This window comes from Carassius carassius, chromosome 40 (genome assembly GCF_963082965.1).
Source record: "Carassius carassius chromosome 40, fCarCar2.1, whole genome shotgun sequence".
In the NCBI taxonomy this organism is placed as follows: Eukaryota; Metazoa; Chordata; class Actinopteri; order Cypriniformes; family Cyprinidae; genus Carassius; species Carassius carassius.
The window spans coordinates 6,833,097-6,853,752 of record NC_081794.1 but is presented as its reverse complement, the minus strand read 5'-3'; the positions used below and the strand labels follow the sequence as shown (position 1 = coordinate 6,853,752).

At 43.7% G+C, this 20,656-nt stretch overlaps 1 protein-coding gene across 4 annotated transcripts in view; it reads right to left on the bottom strand.

The window, feature by feature from the left end:
• Positions 1 to 20,656, bottom strand: part of mpp2b (MAGUK p55 scaffold protein 2b) — a 63,789-nt gene that overhangs the window by 5,596 nt on the left and 37,537 nt on the right. For all 4 annotated transcript variants that reach the window (XM_059531897.1, XM_059531896.1, XM_059531894.1 and 1 more), the window contains 3 exons: positions 8,344 to 8,571; positions 887 to 1,018; positions 697 to 799 (listed from right to left, as the gene is read on the bottom strand). In XM_059531897.1, coding sequence (XP_059387880.1) covers positions 697 to 799; positions 887 to 1,018; positions 8,344 to 8,571 — 463 coding nt within the window. The remainder of the gene's footprint in view (positions 1 to 696; positions 800 to 886; positions 1,019 to 8,343; positions 8,572 to 20,656) is intronic.

Below are 20,656 nucleotides of genomic sequence, written 5' to 3'. Positions count from 1 at the left end.
TCATGCTGATATTCCTCCAGGGTGCACTACTCTGTAATAATTAGGATTAAATAGGACCAGTTTAATGAACCTTTAGACAAAACATAAAAGAAAATCTCTTTTAAAAGTATGCATATGTGTTTTACATTTGGTATCATATTTGATACACCAGGTTTATATGGTTCATATAGTAGGATACAGGTGAATATGGAGCTCATACTCAAGGAGAAAAAAAAATAGATTTATTAAAAGAATAATATGCTATTTGGTGCATATGTCACTATTTATATGTCAAAAATATTAAAATTTAATTCTTATTTGTAATGTAAATCAATTAGTTCTTTACAGCAGTCTTACAAATAAATTTAATTTGTCGCTCTATATTTATCAAAAATATGTCTTATTAAGATTCAATTTATTTTGTAAAGCTCTGTAATTTTTATTGTGTGGGCAAAACATATAATGCAATGCAATACAATGATGACTGCGAGAAAAACCCTTCCACAAACGCCTCACTTTTTAGATGATGCTCATGATTTTAAAAAAAATTTATGATAATAAATTAAACCTAATTTGCCTCAGTCCAGGAAATGTTATCTTAAAAAATATTAATACTAACAATATAAAAGATTTTCGTTATAAAAACTATTACAGATTTTACAGCAAAAAGACATGAATTCATTATATATGAAATATCTTTAGTGCCCTGTGTCCTACCTGTGCTAGAGAGCTCCAGATCTCTCTTGACAAATGCTTTTCTCTTCTCCTCTAGCAGCTGACTGGGGATCAGGCCTGCACTGCCTCCTTCCAGATGACAAGCCTGCAGGTGAGACCAGAGTCAAGGAATCGCACCATACAGAGCTTAAAGATCACCAACATATATTCACACACACACACGTGCACGCACCTGCCACCAGTTGGGGTCCTCCTGGTTGAAGATCTGAAGGATGTATCCACTACTGAATTTGAGTCCAGCTTCTTTGCAGGGGATCAGGTTGTCGTGAGAGGGGTCATAGTCAAAGTGACACTTTACATAGGCCTGCAGATAGACAGACAGACAGAGAGAGAGAGAGAGAGAGAGAGAGAGAGAGAGAGAAGAGTAAAGACAGAGAAACACATGGTTATTATTGAATATGTCCATCAATCAGAGGAGTGTCATACTGAAAGCCTGTTGAAAACTTTAGTGGTGTATGTCTAGCATAAATGAAAGTTGGGCACATCTATCTCTACTGATTCCTTATATTGTCAATGTAAATATACACTCACTATTCAATGAAAGGCACTTTTATGTTGATTTTAAGTATATGTTGATTTTAGGTTGATTTTAATACTTTTTTCCTGTTACATGAAGGTCACAATAAAAAAATATATATATCTTCTACATGTTTACCTCTTTCACACAAACTTTTAATCTTAATTAAATTAATTAAATTATTTTAATATCAATTAATATTATTATAAGAATATCATGCCATAATACTAATTATTAATCATTTATAACAACAATTTATAAAAATGTATACATTTTTTTAAAACATGAACTATGAAAACAGTAAAATTTTACACAAAAAGATTAAACATCTCATTTGTGCAATCATTTGCTTATATATATATATATATATATATATATATACACACACACACAAACACACACACACATAAATATTCCCAATGAAATTATGTCCCATAGAAGGGATGTTTTTCCCCAAAAGTTAGTAGACAAGAGTGTCAGTATCCGCATGAAATGAAATCTGATTTGTCTGAGGGAAAAATAAATCAATATCATTAAATATTTTATTGCCATTCAAACTGTAATCTGTCAAATTAATTGTGAAATATTATGTTCATTATTAGAAATTATAAAGTGAATACTAACCCTGGTGAAAAAGAAGTAGGCTACACTTTAAAATGTACTGCCAAAATACACTGACAAGCATTTATATTAAATAAAATAAAGGCCTACATTAAATGTGATTTTTCAAATAACACACTACAGTTAAAATAATCAAATATTTACAATTGCTTTAGAATGCCAGTCAACGCATTAAAATAAGTGCACTTCTGTAAAGAACAACAAAAGATGCCTAAAATGTAATTATTTCAAATGTACTTTAGGGTAAAAAAATTAATTTGACATTATTTACAATTAATAATACAAAGTGTAATATAGATAACAATAACAATAAAATATAGATAATAAAAATTGTCATAAAAGTGTAATAACTTTAAATACAATTTTTGTTATGTTTTTTTATAGTGTATATACAGTATACTTTTCGATTTGAAGATTTGACGTACATACAAGTAAACATTCTATATAAATAGGCACACTTCTTTGTCATGTAGATGTAGGAGGAGAAGACTTTCAGCAAACATTTCATAAAGAAACTCACACAGGTTTAAAATAACAAGCAGGCGAGTAAATTAAGATAGGATTTTTATTTTTGGTTGAACTATCCCTTCAAGAGACATTTCAGTGCCTAAAAAATCCTGTTGTCATGGCAACTGTAGTCACCTGCAATCCAGTGGAATGTTTCTATTATGTGCTGGAACGTCAAGACACAGAAAATATGCTTGGATTACATCATTCAGAGAGTCAACAACAAGCATCCTCCACACACAACACAACACAACACATGCCAACAATACTATCTACCAGCCCAAAAACCTAAAGCAGATCTCAAAAACATGAATATTCACATCATAGAAGCGTGCATCACATTAGTAACATGACACTGTGATGTCCAGTCCCATATTGGCAGCAGGCACAGGAAGCTGTTCATTTATTTTGGGATCAAATAAAGACAGATGGAACACTCTGAATATGGCACCATATGGGCAGAGAAACAGAGCTTCACTCATTTGATTCTCATTTAATAAGATGGAGATCTCAGAAAAGCAGAAGGCGGGAAAGATACGCAGTATAACACAGCTGAAAATGTGAAAGGACAGACTTGAAGATTGTCTGTGTCTCATCTCATTAGGTGAGGTGGCACAGCATCAAAAACAGGAAGGGCTATGGCACTATGCACCAAATCTCCCAGCATGCTTTGGCAGAGAGACTGGTACACTAATCCGGCAGTTTGATCTCAAACATGTTGATATAGAGGCATTTCGAATTGGGCTGTGACGGTGGCTGATTTTTACCACCGCGGTAGTCATGGACCAACAACCGCCGGTGGCGCGGTGTTGACAGATAAAAATTTATATATATATATATATATATATATTAGCGTCAAAATTTGCTCGTTAACGAAGGCGATAATTTTTTTTCCAGTTTAACGCATTCAAAATATTTAACGTAGGGGCGGGGATGGCCACCCACTCACAACTGCTGCTTCTGTCCCTTTTTCTCATGACAAGAAGTGAATTAATTCAGTCGCAGAATGACTGAACAGGAGACGTTTCAGACATGCGCTCCACTTCACTTCAGCATCAGGTGCTAGTTAAGCGAGCGAGGAAACGTTCCTGTGCTCAAATGCGGCGCGCGCTTCCTTTGTACGTATCCTTTCATATCAAACTGCGAAATAAATTATGTGCAAGCAGTGTCGTGGTCAGTTAATTCATGGAATTACCAAAAAGGTGATTAAAGCTGACTTAAACTGTGCATGCATGTATAGTATATACAGGATATATATAGTAGGCTATATACAGGATATATATATATATATACAGTGTTGGGAAGGTTACTTTGGAAATGTTATAGGTTACAGTTTAAAATGTAATAGTAGTGTAACTTTTTTCACTTACTTTATTAAAGTAATGTAACTAATTACTTTTGAGTACTTTTTGATTACTTTTCTAAATTTGTGAAAATTAAAGAATAATAAATAAAAGCATTTACATCAACTTAAATACAGTTATCTAATAAGCATGTGTCATATTCTGTATAATAAACTCCTGAAACATTGGTGTTTTTTTAAACGGCTGTCTCTTTGTATATGATAGTTTTCTCAAAATAAGTAAAATGCTCATGAAGTGACACAGAGCAGTTCTAGAAATTATGTTTATGTGCTTGTGTAGTCCTATATTGAGGCGGCAGAGGTTGAAAACACTGCGAGCTTCAGTAGGCAAGTGTAGTAAATAAAACAATGTTCTCCATTAATTTACAGGAGGGGCGGACTGGGAAAAAAATTCAGACTGGAAAATTCAAACTCATACAAACAAAATCATGGACAAAACTATTTTTTGTATGGACCTGACATAAAAAAAGGTTTAAATCTTTAATTTGGGTACATGCAAAATAATTAAAAGTTCTCTCCTGAACTGCACCTTCACTTCCATTTTTCTCTTCAGTCTCTTTATTTTGCCCTGTTATCCATCTCTCTCATGACTTTAATACTCCAGATTGAACAAAACTATACTTTACAATGCAATACTCTACAATACTACAATATCTTTATAGAAAAATCCTAATACTGTACACGAGTCATGTTTTTCCCTTACAAAAATTAACCATGCTTTTATTAGCCTATATAAAAGTAAAATAACCTTGTTTTGTTTTTGTTTTTGCAAATGGATTTGTATTTATTTTTAAATAAATACATTTGTAAAATAATTTTACATTTTTGGTTACCCCAGTTGAACAATAGTAACCATTTTCTCTGGATTTATAGTTAAATATTAAAATGTTAATTTTCGTAGGGGTTGTGTTGTTGTCTGTCGTAGCTCCCCCTAATCCTATTAAAAAAAATCTGAATTGTTTTCAGCTAAATTACTACTGTAACATTACAACAGATAATAATGATGTCCTTTATATAGTATTTTGAGTGATGACTGGTGAGCAACGTGCTGCTGCTTGATTAAATAAAAAAATTTAAAAAAAAGACAAAAAAGCATCTTTACAGATGAAACTGACCTGAAACCCTGAACAGTAGTTCTGCTTCTCTGCTCCAGCAATCCACTCTATTCTCTCTCTCTCTCTCTCTCTCGCATTGATTACTCTGAGTCTGATCCAAACCGTTTGGCGGAGGCGCGGAGAGCGAGCGAGTCATGACTAACAATAAATTATTTATTAGAGATTTAATTATCAAATGGCGGATTCGCAAATGATCGCTTTAGTACATTCGGCAGGCAATTATACAATAATGATATTAAATAGTGGGGCAAAATCGGCTGCCAGGACTCCGGGAATTGTCCCGGTTCTCCCGGTTTCCAGTCCGCGCCTGATTTCCACAGACACGCAGAATGTGCAAGTCATATATTGCATTTTTGGGGCTTAATATTCACAGACACTAGTCCATGTCATGTTTTGATTCAAGTGTAGGCCTACTGACCTACTTTTGATTTAGTCATCCAAAATGTGGCATATTCCGTCCGCGTTAGGCATTCCGTTTTTATTCTACGAACCAGACTGTATTTCCGCAGCCCGGAAATTATTAGGGCGGTATGTCTCAGAGTAGTTAGTGCAATTTGGTAAAGAAATCAGTTAAATCTGTATGTGGATGTGTGTAAATATTCAAATGTAATCCCCTTTGTAATCGTTAAAAATTTCATAAGTAACTGTAATTTAATTACTCATTTTTTCGTAGTAATTGTAACTAATTACAGTTACAATAATTTTGTAAATAAATTACGTAACGCCATTACATGTAATTAGTTACTCCCCAACACTGTAAATATATATATATATATATATATATATATATATATATATATATATATATATATATATATATATATATATATATATATATTTATATATTTATATATATGTATATATATGTATGTATGCACGTCTCTGAAATCAGCCCAGCACCATCTCACTCATCTAACACATCCTATTTAACTCGTCAGTTCGTGTTTATTTGAGCTCTTCTGTCAGCGAACCGCCTGCAAATAAATATCAAAGAAATAATACAGTTAATCAAGAAAGTAGCCTAAATAAGAAAGTTAAATACACCCTGTTTGACGGACGCGAGCGATGCAGCGCGACAAAATACTCATTATAATCAGTGCTGCTACACTGGATGTAGCACAACACGACATGATAAATCCCCGTCCAGTCTGTGAGGTACTGAAACTGAGTACATAATGTCCTGTATACCTGTTGCGTCTCGGTGGTGTTGCGTACGGTTTACTTTTCCGCCACCAACCAAGCTCAGCAGGGCCGGCTTTGCCGACAGGCGACACAGGCGGCCGCCTGGGGCGCCATCTGCTGGACGGGGCGCAAAATTGCAGAATTAAAAAAAAAAAAGTTAATTAAATGTATGTATCGTATTATGAAAGCTGCGCACACGCTGTACACTTTTGCTGTGCACTGTCCACACACTGCTTGTATTTGTCCATTTTTTTTACTAGATTTACAATCCTAAAAAATGACTGAGTCACTCTTACAAGCAGCTGTCAAACTCAGCTGCTCAGCAACCGGGAGTGGCGCGAAAACATCTGACAGCTGGTTTTAGCGCTTTAAATGATGGGGTAAATGAAAACACGTAATAAAATGAAAACACTATTGATAACAACTGCTTTTCCTTGAGGTGAGATCTTAATGCTTCTCTAATGTTTTCTACTGTATCCTTCAGGTTGTTGCTTTTAAAGAGTTGTTGTGTGAACATTTAAAATAAAAAATGAGTAACTATGGAATAACTGTGGAGTTTCTATTTCTCGGGGGGGGGGGCTCTCTCGCCTTGGGCACCAAATAACCTAGAGCCGGCCCTAAAGCTCAGTAACTCCTCATCTGCACGCGCTCTCTTTGAAATAGGGATCATTGCCATATTTCTTGTTACCATCTTTTATTTATCGCTGTCTCATTTGTATTTGGCCAATTCAGAGAAAGCCTTGCCAAACCTGACCAGCCAGCGTTTGCGATCACGGGAATTTGTGCAAACATTGATGGGTGACATGAATCCAGATGACTCCAGATTGGCGACGTATTTGGTTTCCCAACAAGATCCATCGACCAACACTAAATTAATTTGCTGAATGCATAAACTATTTTCCTGCGCTCAAATCTGCCAATCTAAAGGAAACGCTGTGTTTGAAGTAATTTGTTAATTACCATAGACTTAGAATTTGCAACTTTTACAGTTATTATGCGTGTATACAAAACTTTGTATTATGCTTGCTATAGAGTTTGTGACGTCACGTGCACTACCACCGGTGGCAGGGTACAATGCTGTTTCATGCATTCAGAATTGTTTACACTGTTAAAGATTTGGATTCTCATACTAAGCATGGAAAATGTTTGTTTTTTTTTTTTTTTTTTAACTATTTGGATGTGTGACAGAGTATTTCTTGCCAAAAATCTTACTTATAATTTTGTTCTAGTTTCAGAGAGTTTTTTCGACTGTTTCTCTTCATGACGTAGACAGAGTGGAACTCCTTATATGGGCTTTTCTCCTGGAAACACATGCCCGCGTACTCATCGACCAGAGCTAGAGCAAGAGCAAAGTCGCACCCATCAATCCCTTCATCCGGCAGTAGTAATGCAAGGAACTTGCTCGGGAAGAATATATCCAAAGAAGTGTGTTTTTGGTTGTAAGGGAAATATAACTTAGTTCAGCTTCCTGAAAGAACCCAGTGTAATGTAAACAGTGGATACAGTTTGTTTTTCCGTGGCAGCAGCGGAGTTCCACAAGTGTGTTTGTTGAAGAATGCTGGATTTGCCCATTGTTTGATACTGAAAGACGGAGCAGTCCCAGCTATAAAAAGATTCCGGTCATGATTCAGAACTGCAGACAGTAAGTGATGATCAAATGTCTGTTTTGTTTTACATTGTTTTTGGTTTGATTTTCTGAAACATTCTAGTTCTAACATTCATCTAACATTTTTAAAACATGAAATAGAGAACATTCAAATGTAACATTTTCATATTTGCAAAATAAAAAAATTGAATGATGCCATTCTGTTGTCTTTTAACATTCACATTACCAAGTAAAAAACACTTTTTAAACATTTAACATTTTATAGCGGTATGCTTCATTGTAAGAATATTTAAGAACAGTTTTGGATTTTAGTTAGGGTAAACATCTGTATACTAAATGCACGTGGGCTTCATCATGAGCTGTTTATGACAAGTCGAATGTCTGACTTCACGAAATTTTTTCGTCTTCTACCATTTTATTTAGTGTTTCAACATAATAACCTGATATACAAGCTTGTGATTTCTGATTTATTCCAAATCATTAGGTACATCAGCAAGTGAGCTGACTCATATTATCATGTTGTTGTTTCACGGCCAAAGATAGAAAAGTGGTAAAGTAACTGCTGTTTACACCTGGAAGTACATTACCATGTCTCAAATGTGTCTTGTGTGACCACTTGTATTGTGATTGCATTGAAAGTCTACAAACATTTATTAACAGTCACTATTTTTTGGGGGGTATTTCCGACCGAACAAAAATAGATCTGAATGTTGCTCACCTGTCGTGGTGTGTGTGGTTCTTGGTAACTGGGGAGGATTTTGAGGACCACGCTGCCACTGGACTCTTTTAGCATGTTCTGAAGAACCTTCGGGTCACTCCCCACCTCTTGTCCATTCACCTCTTTGATGATGTCACCCACATGCAGCAGGCCCTGCTGATCTATCATGCCCCCGTGCAGGATCCGAGCAATCACCAGCTCTCCACCCTCCACCCGGAATGTCACACCCTGGTAGAGTGAACAGAATGTGATTCAAACAACATCACAGTTTTTTTTTTTTTTTTTTTTGAGTGGTTTATATATACTGTATAAACTTTAGTACTAATTCACCTTTATCAATCAATAGGGTAGAAATTGAATAGTGAAAAATTAAAACTACAGGTGCTGGTCATATAATTAGAATATCATCAAAAAGTTGATTTATTTAACTAATTCCATTCAATCAGTCTGTGGCACTGCTCAGGTGTTATGAGAGCCCAGGTTGCTCTGATAGTGGCCTTCAGCTCTTCTGCAGTCTTGGGTCTGGCATATCGCATCTTCCTCTTTACAATACCCCATAGATTTTCTATGGGGTTAAGGTCAGGCGAGTTTGCTGGCCAATTAAGAACAGGGATACCATGGTCCTTAAACCAGGTACTGGTAGCTTTGGCACTGTGTGCAGGTGCCAAGTCCTGTTGGAAAAGGAAATCTGCATCTCCATAAAGTTGGTCAGCAGCAGGAAGTATGAAGTGCTCTAAAACTTCCTGGTATTCGGCTATGTTGACCTTGGACCTCAGAAAACACATTGAACCAACACCAGCACGGTCACGTTCGACGTTACGAATGGGGTCCCTTACAAAACGCCACATGGCTGTCTTCCAGTGACCCGTGTGAGTGATAGCACCCTGTTGTGAGGCCAGCATGAGTGAGGGCCTATAGCTTTGGACAGAATACACTGGGTAGCATATTCCAGCTGGACGTATGCTAGCAGGCTGTCTGCCCGTGGGACGACTTACAGGAGGCATGTATCCACCAAGATTGTGATACATAAGAACTCTGAGGTACCCAGCCCACAGGGTGGAAGTTTCAATGACAGAGCTGGCAAGGGGCTTGCCAAGGGAAAGACACATGCTGCAGAGAGACTTACTGTGGACATACGCACGTGGGATTGCCCAGAAAGGGGGAATCACAACACATGGAGGCACCTAGTCCCACACAGGGCTGACCAAAGGGCATGTACGCAAGTGCTGGACATCAACAGTGCTGGAGGAACCCAGGGTTCTGACTGAGGAACTCCCCTTAGGGGAATAACGCACGCATCCAGTCCGCGGATTGGAATGACGCAGCAAGCAGATTGACACCGAGCAGGTCCTTACTGGTCCGAAGGGGCGAGTACCCGGGTGGACACGGGCTCTACACAGAGATTATAAAATCTCGCGAATGGGTTAGGTGTCGCCCAGCCCGCAGCTCTATAGATGTCTGTTAGCGAGGCGCCATGCGCCAGTGCCCAGGAGGAAGCTACACTCCTAGTTGAGTGAGCTCTTACCCCTAGGGGGCATGGCAGGTCTAGAGCCTGATAAGCCAGGACAATAGCATCCACTGTCAAGTTGGATAACCTCTGCTTGGAGACAGCCTTTCCCTTCTGCTGGCCTCCTTAACAAAGAGCTGGTCTGAGGTCCTAAGGCACTGAGTTCTGTCCATGTAGGTGCAGAGCGCATGTACTGGACAGAGCAGTGCCAGGGCTGGGTCTGCCTCCGCCAGGGGCAGCGCTTGCTAGTTGACCACCTGATCCCTAAAAGGAGTGGTGGGAACTTTGGGCACGTACCCGAGATAATGTGAGAGTTAGCCAGCCCGAATTCCAGGCACACTTCGTCAACTGGAAATGCCTGCAGGTCCCCGACCCTCTTCACCGAAGCCAAAGCCGTCAGGAGTGCAGTTTTCAAAGATAAAAACTTTAGCTCTACTGAGAGCAAGGGTTCGAAGGGAGCCATCTGCAGTGCCGATAGAACCACTGTGAGGTCCCAAGAGGGGACTTGCTGAGGGCAAGGCTCCTTGCTCCTCTCAGAAACCTGATGATCAGATCGTGCCTCCCAAGAGATTTACCTTCAACAGGGTCATGGTGAGCCAAAATGGCAAAATTGCGACGTCTGTGCAAGAAGGCTCACTGGGGGAAACGCATACATGCGCAGGCCCAGCGGCTAGCTGTGTGCCAGGGCGTCCATGCCAAGAGTGCCCTCGGTCAGGGAGTAAAACAACTGGAAGTGGGAATTTTCTGGAGAGGCAAACAGGTCTACCTGAGCTTCTCCGAAGCGTTCCCAGATCAGCTGAACCGACTGGGGGTGGAGTCTCCATTCCCCGAGGCGAGACTGCTGCCGTGAGAGCTCGTCGGCTGCACGATTGAGCCTGCCCGGGATGTGAATGGCACGAAGCGACCTCAGATGATTCTGACTCCACAAGAGGAGATGGCGAGATGCGACATGCGGTCGGAGCATAGACCACCCTGACGGTTGATGTACGCTACGGTCAAAGTGTTGTCCGTACGGACCAGAACGTGCTTGTCCTTCAGCAGGGCCCTGAAGCGGTGCAGAGCAAGTCATACTGCTAGCAACTCGAGGCAATTGACATGCCACTGAAGTCGGGGCCCGTCCAGGAGCCTGACGCAGCATACCCGTTGCACATGGCACCCCAGCCAGTGGCAGAGGCATCTGTTGACACAACAACATGTCTGGACACCGGTTCTAGGGGCACGCCAGCCCGTAGAAATGAGGGGTCCAACCACAGATTGAAGTTTCGGCAACAGGCCGGAGTGATGGTCACTCGGAGCGTGCTCTGTTGCCATGCCCATCTCGGGACTCAGTCGTGAAGCCAGTGCTGAAGTGGTCTCATATGGAGTAACCCGAGCAGTATGACCGCTGCCCAGATGCCATATGCCCCAGGAGCCTCTGAAACAGTTTCAGTGGAACCGCTCTCTTGCCCTCGAATTGTCTCAGGCAATTCAGCAGTGACTGCGCGCGCTTGTTCGTAATCCGCGCGAACATGGTGACTGAGTCTATTTCCATACCGAGAAAAGAGATCCTCTGCACAGTGGAGAGCTTGTTCTTTTCCCAGTTGACCTGAAGACCCAGTCAGGCGAGGTGTCTGAGCACCAGATCCCTGTGCTCACACAACCGCTCTCGAGAGTGAGCTAGGATCAGCCAGTCGTCGAGGTAGTTGAGGATACGGACACCTTGTTCCCTGAGAGGAGCCAGGGCTCCCTCCGCGACCTTCGCAAAGACACCGGGAGACAGGGCCAACCGGAATTGGAGAACCTTGTACTGAAATGCCTGCCCCTCGAAAGCAAACCGAAGAAACGGTCTGTGTCGAGGAAGAATGGAGACATGAAAGTACATGTCCTTCAGGTCGATCGCTGCAAACCAATCCATCGGACGAATGCATTCGAAAATGCGCTTGGGCGTTAGCATCTTGAACGGGAGTCTGCGCAGAGCTCGGTTCAGGGCAAGCAAGTCCAGGATTGGCCGTAACCCACCTGTCTTCTTGGGTACTATGAAGTAAGGGCTGTAAAAGCCGGACTTCATGTCGGCTAGAGGGACCGGCTCTATCGTGCCCTTTGCCAGTAGGGTCGTGAACTCCGTGCACATGACAGTGGCATCTTTGCCCACCATTGTCATGCGGACACCCCGAACCCTGGCCCATGAGCCAGGGTGACGAGAAAGATCCGGAGGGCCAAGGCGGAATAAATGACTCAGGTGACTGAGGCGGAGTCAGGGATCCGGAAGGCCGCAGTGGAGCCAGAGCGACAGAGGAGCGAGGTGAAGCTGAAGGGAAGTTGATCCAGACAGAGCCAAAGAGGGGAGGCACAGCCGGAGGGGTCGACTCCTGAGGTGACAGATGGTTGACGACAGATCAAGGCGGAGCCGTAGGGACAAGGGAGTCTGGCGGAGCCAGTAGACAGCCGGGCCATGGCAGAGAGGTGGGAGCTAGGAGCCATGGTGGAGTCGTTGGGTCAAAGGATCAAGGTGGAGTCCTGGACTCAAAGGCTGGAGGCGGAGATAGGGGATCCTCCAGCCACGACGCCGATGGAGACTGGCAGACCTGCGATGATCCCACTGCACAGATGGTGTGCTAAGGGTGAGCAGAGGGGCTGCCAGACGACAGCAGGGGAGGAGGCAGGAACAGACGGGCTGGTGGGTGGGCATTTGTGAGCATCCAAGCTCTCAGTGCTGCACTCCAGAATAAAAGCCCTTCCTGCGCTGCCCTTGGGAACAGAATCCCTCTCCTGCCTGGAAATAGGGACACAAGTCCTGTCGGGGGTGGACTCGGGAACAGAACCACTTTCTGGGCCGGGCATGGGAACAGAAGCCCTCTCCAGGCTATACTCGGGAACGGGAGCCTTCTCTTTGACAAACTCAGGAACAGGAGTGCTCTCTGGGCTGGATAAGGGCTGTAAAAGCCGGACTTCATGTCGGCTGGAGGGACTGCCCACCATCATCGCGCGGACAACCCGAAACCTGGGGGGACACCGGGCGAACTGAATCACGTAGCCAAGCCTGAGCATCCAGATAAGACAGCGGGAAGGCCTGGAGTGCTCTAGCCAGGCTCCCAGAAACCGAATCAGTGGGGTCAAGGCGACAACAGGCGTACCCACGGTGGGGCAGCGCGGTGGAGCAGACAGCCCGGGCATGGGAGGCATAGCGTCCTTTAGCGGGGGTGGAGTGTGGGCAATCGTCTGACTCCAAGTAGCAAAGAGGGCATGAGAAGGCGAAGTGTTCTCGAGCCGGCTTTGCATGGAAACTGGCAAGGGGAGAAGAGAACAAGAGCGGCGAGGAAGAGCGTCACCAACTGTCGTTTGTGGCCTCTTGGGACCCGGAGGTAGAGGAAACAGGTCTTTTAGTGAAGGTTTGGGTACCACCGGCCGCAGGGCCAGTGGCGGAACAAAAAGAAAATGAGAACATAGGATTCTCCCCCGGCCCTCCTCCGGGGGAAGGAGTGGTCTTGCTACCATCTCCTGACGAGCTTATGTCTCCAACTCCGGGTCGCCCGTCTCAAGAACGCCGCTTGGCCTGGCAGGCAGGCTTAGGGGCAGAGACGGGTTGCGCCGCCCTTCGGCGGCCGTCTCCTCGCTGCGGCCGAGGTGAAGGCTGCTGCTGTGGGCGAGTGGGAGTGGAGGGAGCAGTGGGCCGCTGGGGCAGGATGTGTCTGATGGCCTCAGACTGCTTCTGGGCGGCAGAGAACTGCTGGGAAAAGCTCTCTACCACGTCGCCAAAGAGGCCATCCTGGGAGACTGGGGAGTTGAGGAGCTGAGCCCGATCAGACTCCCTCATGTCTGCCAGGTTCAGCCATAGGTGGCGCTCCTGGACCACCAAAGTGGACATCACGACCCAAGGCACGTGCAATGACCTTCGTCGCCCAGAGAGCGAGGTCGGTAGCAGTGCGCACCTCCTGCAAATCCCCTGGTTAAGCACTGCCCTCCTGCAGCTGCCGGAGCAGCTTGGCCTGATAGACCTGAAGTGAGGCCCTGGCATGCAGGGCAGAAGCGGCCTGACCCGCAGCTCTGTAAGCCTTGGCCACAAGCATGGATGAGAACTTACAGGCCTTGGAGGGCAGCTTGGGACCACCACGCCAAGCGGAGACGCTCTGCGGACACAGTTGCATTGTAACGAACGCTCCACCGGGGGAATCCCAGCATACCCCTTGGCCGCACCGCCATCAAGGGCAGTGAAGGCGGAGGAAGTACCAGCACGGTTTCGGGCAGTTAAAGGTGCCTTCCATGAACTGGTTACTTCCTGGTGCACTTCCAGGAATAAAGAAACCAGAGGGGGGTGCTGGCGATCTGCATGAGCAGCCCCCAGGAACCAATCATCCAGCCTCGAGCGCTCGGGACAGGGCGGAGGATTCCACTCAAGCCCGATGCTCTCTGCTGCCCGGGAAAGCATGGCCGTCAGCTCGAAGGAGGCAATGCAGCCGAAACCTCATCTCCCGAGGACTCAAGCCCACCTTGTGATGCGGCGATTGACATATGGTCCTCTTCGCGAGCCCCGAATGAGATGTCAGGAGCCTGAGAGGGTCCAGCAGACTCATCTGGAAACTCAACCGGCTGCGGCGTATGTGAGGGGAGTGTGGCCCGAGGAGGTTGGCTCGTCGGGGAAGCCCACACGGTAACCCTCAGATCACCCTGGCAACCAGCCGAAGTAGCCCTGTTACGAGAAGAGGAGCTAGAACGGGGTGTGGCAGAGGGGACTCTATACCTTTTAAGGTAATCGAGTCTCAATCTCAATGCCGAGATGGTCATGTCCCCGCAATGAGAACATGAGCCATCCACGAATGCAGTCTCAGCGTGCTGGAAGCCCAGACGCGTGACACAGCGATCGTAGCCGTCACGAGAAGCGATGTATCGACCGCACCCAGAAACACACGGGCGAAATGACATCTTTAAAAAGACGCAAATCGGCCCGTACTCTTTTGTGAAAGGAAATAGCTCTTTCAGAGGTGTTGAAGCTCTCAGTGGAACGCGGGAGCTGTCGCAGGAAACCCAGACGAACCACTGAATCACCAACACCAGACACACCAACACCAGTGACTCCTGCTTGTAGCACTCCGGTGAAAGCAGCAAGCGATGTGCTCGGCTCTGAAGCGAAAGCTTGAATGCGAGTTGCTCACGCTGCTCCTTATATACCCGCTCTGCGGAGCAGAGCTTGCGATGCAAATTCCGCAGACCAAGGTACTTTGTGTACCATTGGCTCGATTTGTACCACTCGAAGGTGATTTTGCTCTCGGGCGAGATCCCATTCGTAACGTCGAACGTGACCGACTGAAAGGGAACTATGGTTAATTCAATATAAAGATTAATTGTGTAATTTTTTCCCATGTCACATGGAACCTTTTCACAGACTGTGATAATTTTCAATAGTGTGTGTGAGAGTTTTTGTGTGTGTGTGTTTCCACTGTAAGAGCAAATCAGAAGACAAATATTATATTATATTATATTATATTATATTATATTATATTATATTATATTATATTATATTATATTATATTATATACTTGTCTACGCCCTCCTAAAATGGCTGTTCAAACACGCCCCCACATGTCTACATCACGATGAGGGAAGATTTGCATAACACCGCCCAAATGTTCACACAAAGAAAGAAGGCGTAACTTTATTGTTGCTGGCGCCACCATGTTGTGAAGAGACTGTGTGTTTCATTGCCAAAGCGAAAAAATAATTTTATTTGGCCTTCCAAAAGAGGACATAACTAGAAATCAGTGGTTAAGTTGTATTTACGACACTGTTCCAGAACGGTTCAACCCAGATATTCAAATGTGTGCAGTGCATTTTATGGAGAACTGTTTCCTGATCCTGAGAGAGAAGACTACAATGCCGGCACTTCTGACTCACAAACTGTAAGTACATTTTTATATTTAAAGGATTTGACACTGATGATTTAAACGCAAGTTTTGAGCAGTGTAGAGTAGCGCTTGTCGTTTCTCCGATCACAAATGCAGACATGGTTTTATGTTTACACGGCGCGATGCAACGCAATGCGTAAAAAGACAGTATAAGTCATTATAATCCGTAATTATGTCCCCACTGGATCCAACAAATCCCTCATTTGTAATAGGTTTTATTGGTTTTGTCTCATCGCGCCAGTGTTCTGACGAATTGTTCTAATTGTCAGATTTTGCTACCTCCCTGTAGGAGCCATTTATATATTCACCTTCTCTGGATAGGTTAATATTGCTATTATTATTCTAGCCACTGGGTGGGAGTGTTGCACTTTGTATGACACGTCACTGGGAGGTAGACATATTAACAAGTGTTGCAATTAGTTAGGAAAGGGTGTGGATGGCGAGGAACACACGGTTCTTACCGTAGCCGTGAGCACTCAGCTTACCAACAGCACGACAGCACTTTAATATTCAGCACTGGGTGAAGTATCATTTTATATAAATTATCCCCTTTTTTACCTTCATAATAAATGGGAACACCACCCAAAGAGAGCTAATGTTTGGACTCAGAATTTTCTGCTACGCGTTGAGAACACCATGCCATCTATGCCAAGGCTTATAGGATAGCTTCAACACAGTAAGAACCTATTTCTTTTCGTTGGGAGATGCTTCTGAATTGGACAGGAGTGGCCTGATCGCTTGGATATTGAAAGGATTGCCCATTTCATTGGATTGCTTACCTGTCACGGAGCCTGGAAGTTATAATTGAAACATCTGTAAGTCCTCATGCAGACCGCAATCACGGAAAGCTGGTGGGTACACTTTCATATATTTCTGCTGATGTATGGAATTGGAAAAAGGTGGATTCTCGTATTTGAAATGAAAGACTGTTTCAGTGTTGTTGCTTCGTAAAATTGAAAGTGCTATGTTGTGTGTGCTGTTGGTTGCCTCTGCATGAGCAAGATTAATTGTGCTGTTATCATTGAGTGCTTTGAACTGGATGCGCTTAATGCATAAAGATGATTGCAGAGGAAGAAACTGAGCTCCATAGAGCCAAAATTGCTTCTGTGGCTACAGATAAAAATGATATTTCTGATAAGTCGAGTGTTGCTGTTGATGACTCGGGGAAACGCATAAGAAATTTAACAGCTAAGGGATTTACAATGTTGTTCGAAAATCTGCAAAAAAATCGAATGTTGTTCAATGAAGCTTTAGAAACCCAAACTACGTTGCTGGAAATGCCTATGCCAGATTCTGAATACGACAAACAACAACATTGGCTTGCACATAAAACAGTGGAATTTAATACATTTGAGAATGACGTGAAGAACTGGTTGGCCGATGCTGCTGCAAAAAATGATGACCGGAATCTTGATTTGCTGTCTATAACAAATGTTGATATAAGGCCTGAAGATAGTATTTCCAATGTCTCAAGTAAAGGGTCAAAACATAAAGATCACTCTTCTGTCCATTCAAAGGCTTCCAGTATTAGTTCTGTGCGTTTAAAGGCAAAGGCTGAAAGGGCTGCACTTTTACAGTCTGCAGCTGCTTTGAGAAAAAAGCATGACATTGACGCTGAAGAAGCAGCCCTTCAAATGGAAAAGGCAAAGCTGAAAAGGAAAAAGGAACAGCTAGAGGTTGAGGCCAAATTGGCTGTTGCTACGGCTAGATTGTCTGTGTTTGAAAATGTGTGTGGTGGTAAAGATGTGGATGAGTATGAAGAGGATAATGGAGAGGATGCCATGAATACCTATCTTCATGCTCATTTGAAATCACAAACATCAAGTTATGCGAACACCGTTCCTGTCTTGCAACTTCCTAAAACTGTCTCTTTCCAACAGGACCATTCTCTGCCATTGGCTGTACGGCCTAAGGAAAGGCCGCATATTCCACAAGCCCAGTCTTCTGACAGACCCAGACTCACTAATGCTTCAACAGCAGGGTTTCAACCACTGACCTCACAAGGGAGTACATGTATGCAATCACAGTCGCACCATCATTCCTCTGTCGACAATGTTCAACAACCTACTTTGTATGACCTTATGCAACAGCAAACTAACATAATCGGTCAGCTGGTACAGAACCAAGCCTTAGCCTCTCTTCCGCCACGAGCTATCCTAGAGTTTGATGGTGATCCACTTAAGTATGCTGCCTTCATTAGAGCTTTTGAGCAAGCAATTGAAAGGAAAACTACAGATAAACAAGAATGTCTTTATTATCTTGAACAACATACCAGAGGGCAGCCCAGAGAACTGGTTCGGAGTTGCTATAACATGGCTCCTGGGCATGGCTATGAGAGAGCAAAGAATCTATTGAAAGAATTCTTCGGAAATGGAATAAAAATTGCTGTAGCTTATATGGAGAAGGCTATGACGTGGCCTACAATGAGGGTTGATGACATTAATGCTCTGCAGTCCTTTTCAATCTTTTTAAGGGACTGTTGTAATGTTATGGAAGATTTACAGCATATGGAGGAGTTGAACGTGCCATCCAATCTTCGCCTGATAATGATGAAGTTGCCATATAAACTGAGGGAAAAATGGAGGTCTGTCGCTTGGGAGCTACAGGAGCGCCGTGGTTACAGAGCTATGTTCCCAGACTTTGTGGCCTTCATTGAGCGTCAGGTAAAGATTCTGTCTGATCCTCACTTCTGTGACCTACAGGGTACGCCATCAGACTCTTCCTCTAAACAAAAGAGTAGACATACCGGAAGAGGTCAAGCTACTGTTGCTGCCATCAATACTGCCTTAGGATCAACCACATCAGCAGCTTGGTACCAACAGCACAGAGGGCCAGCTTCACAAAGGAATGACGAAGAGTCATGCTGTGTTTGTAAGAGTCAGCATTCAGTGGAGAAGTGTTCGCAGCTTGATGAGATGTCATACAGGGAGAAATTGGAGGTTTTGAAGGTGGGCAGAGTGTGTTTCAGCTGTCTGAGGAGAGGTCATATGAGCAGGGACTGTGACAAGCCTTTGACTTGTGATATATGTAAACACAAACATCCAACTGTCCTACACATTAAACTTAAAACACATGAAGTGTCAGTCAATAATGCATCTGTGTCATTGGAGACATGTGGCCATACTGGGGCCGGAAGTGATGAATGTGTTCTCTCTATTGTGCCTGTACAGGTGAAGGCCAAGTCCGGGAGCACGATTATGAACACCTATGCCTTTCTAGACCCTGGGAGTTCAGCTTCTTTCTGTACTCAACATCTCATGAGAAAACTGAATCTTTCAGGAGTCAAGACTAGCATTCTTCTTCGTACTCTTGGCCAAGAGAGGTCTGTAGACACATTCTTGCTTAGTGGTCTTGAGGTGTCTGGTTTGAATGAAGAAAACTTCCTTGACTTACCTGAAGTTTATACCCAGAAGACCATGCCTGTGAGCAGAAATAACATTCTCACTCAACTGGACCTAGAGGGATGGAAATACCTCAAAGGCATTCCAGTTCCCAGTCTTGAGGCAGAGGTGGAATTGTTGATTGGCACCAATGCACCGAAGCTCATGGAACCATGGGAAATAATAAATAGCCAAGGCAATGGACCTTATGCTGTCAGGACTCTACTGGGGTGGGTCGTGAATGGCCCGCTGAGAGGTGGTGAGCCGCGTAAAGGCAAGAAAGGCCTTCCTGAAGTCACTGTCAATAGGATCTCAGTCACCAAGCTACAAGACTTATTGGTTTCCCAATACAATCAGGATTTCAATGAAAAATCAGACCATGTTTGCCTTTCTAGAGAGGATCAAAGATTTATGCAAATAATGGAGTCTTCAATTCAGCTTGATGAAGGACACTGTTGCTTTGACTTGCCATTTAAGGCTAAAGATGTCATCTTGCCAAATAATTATAGCATTGCAAAGCAGCGTCTCTTAAGTCTTCGCAGGAAGTTCAAGAGGAATAAAGATTATCATCAAGAGTACACAGCTTTCCTCTCCGAAGTCATTGAAAAGGGTTATGCTGAGCTTGTACCACATCAGCAGCTGAAGCGAGATGACGGCAAGGTGTGGTATATTCCCCATCATGGGGTATACCATCCAAAGAAGAAAACCCTTCGAGTTGTCTTTGACTGTACTGCTGTGTTTAAAGGAATTTCATTGAATTCTCAGCTCTTGCAGGGGCCTCACCTCACAAGCACCTTACTTGGCGTACTTACTAGGTTTAGACAAGAACGAGTAGCGCTGATGGCAGACATCCAAGCCATGTTCCATCAGGTGAGGGTGACTCCGGAGCACACAGACTTTTTACGCTTCTTGTGGTATCCTGATGGCGATACAAGACAAGCTTCCATGCAATACAGGATGAGAGTTCACCTCTTTGGGGCCGTGTCTTCGCCCAGTTGTGCGAACTATGCACTGCGGAGAATTGTGCAAGACTACAAAGACAACTTTGAACCTAGTGTTCTGAACACAATACTCCAAAATTTCTACATGGATGATTGTTTAAAATCTGTGTCATCAGAGGCTAAAGCCATAAAAATGGTGCATGAATTGACTGAAGCCTGTGCGAAGAGAGGATTCCTCCTGTTGAAGTGGACAAGCAACAGCAGTGAGGTCTTGGCTAGTATTCCTCAGTCACAGCACTCCAAGACCACCAGGGGGCTTAACCTGGATCAAAAGGCAAGTCCTGTCGAAACAGCTCTTGGTCTTCATTGGTGCATAGATACAGACATGCTGACCTTTAGGATAGCCATCGAAGAGCGCCCACATACAAGACGTGGCATATTGTCTGTGGTGTCGTCTATCTATGACCCTTTGGGTTTTCTTGCACCATTTACTTTACCTGTTAAAAGGATGCTGCAGGATATGTGTAGGCTGAACATCGGCTGGGACGCCAACATACCTCATGTCTTCTCCGAGCAGTGGTCTAAATGGCTGGCTGATCTCCATCA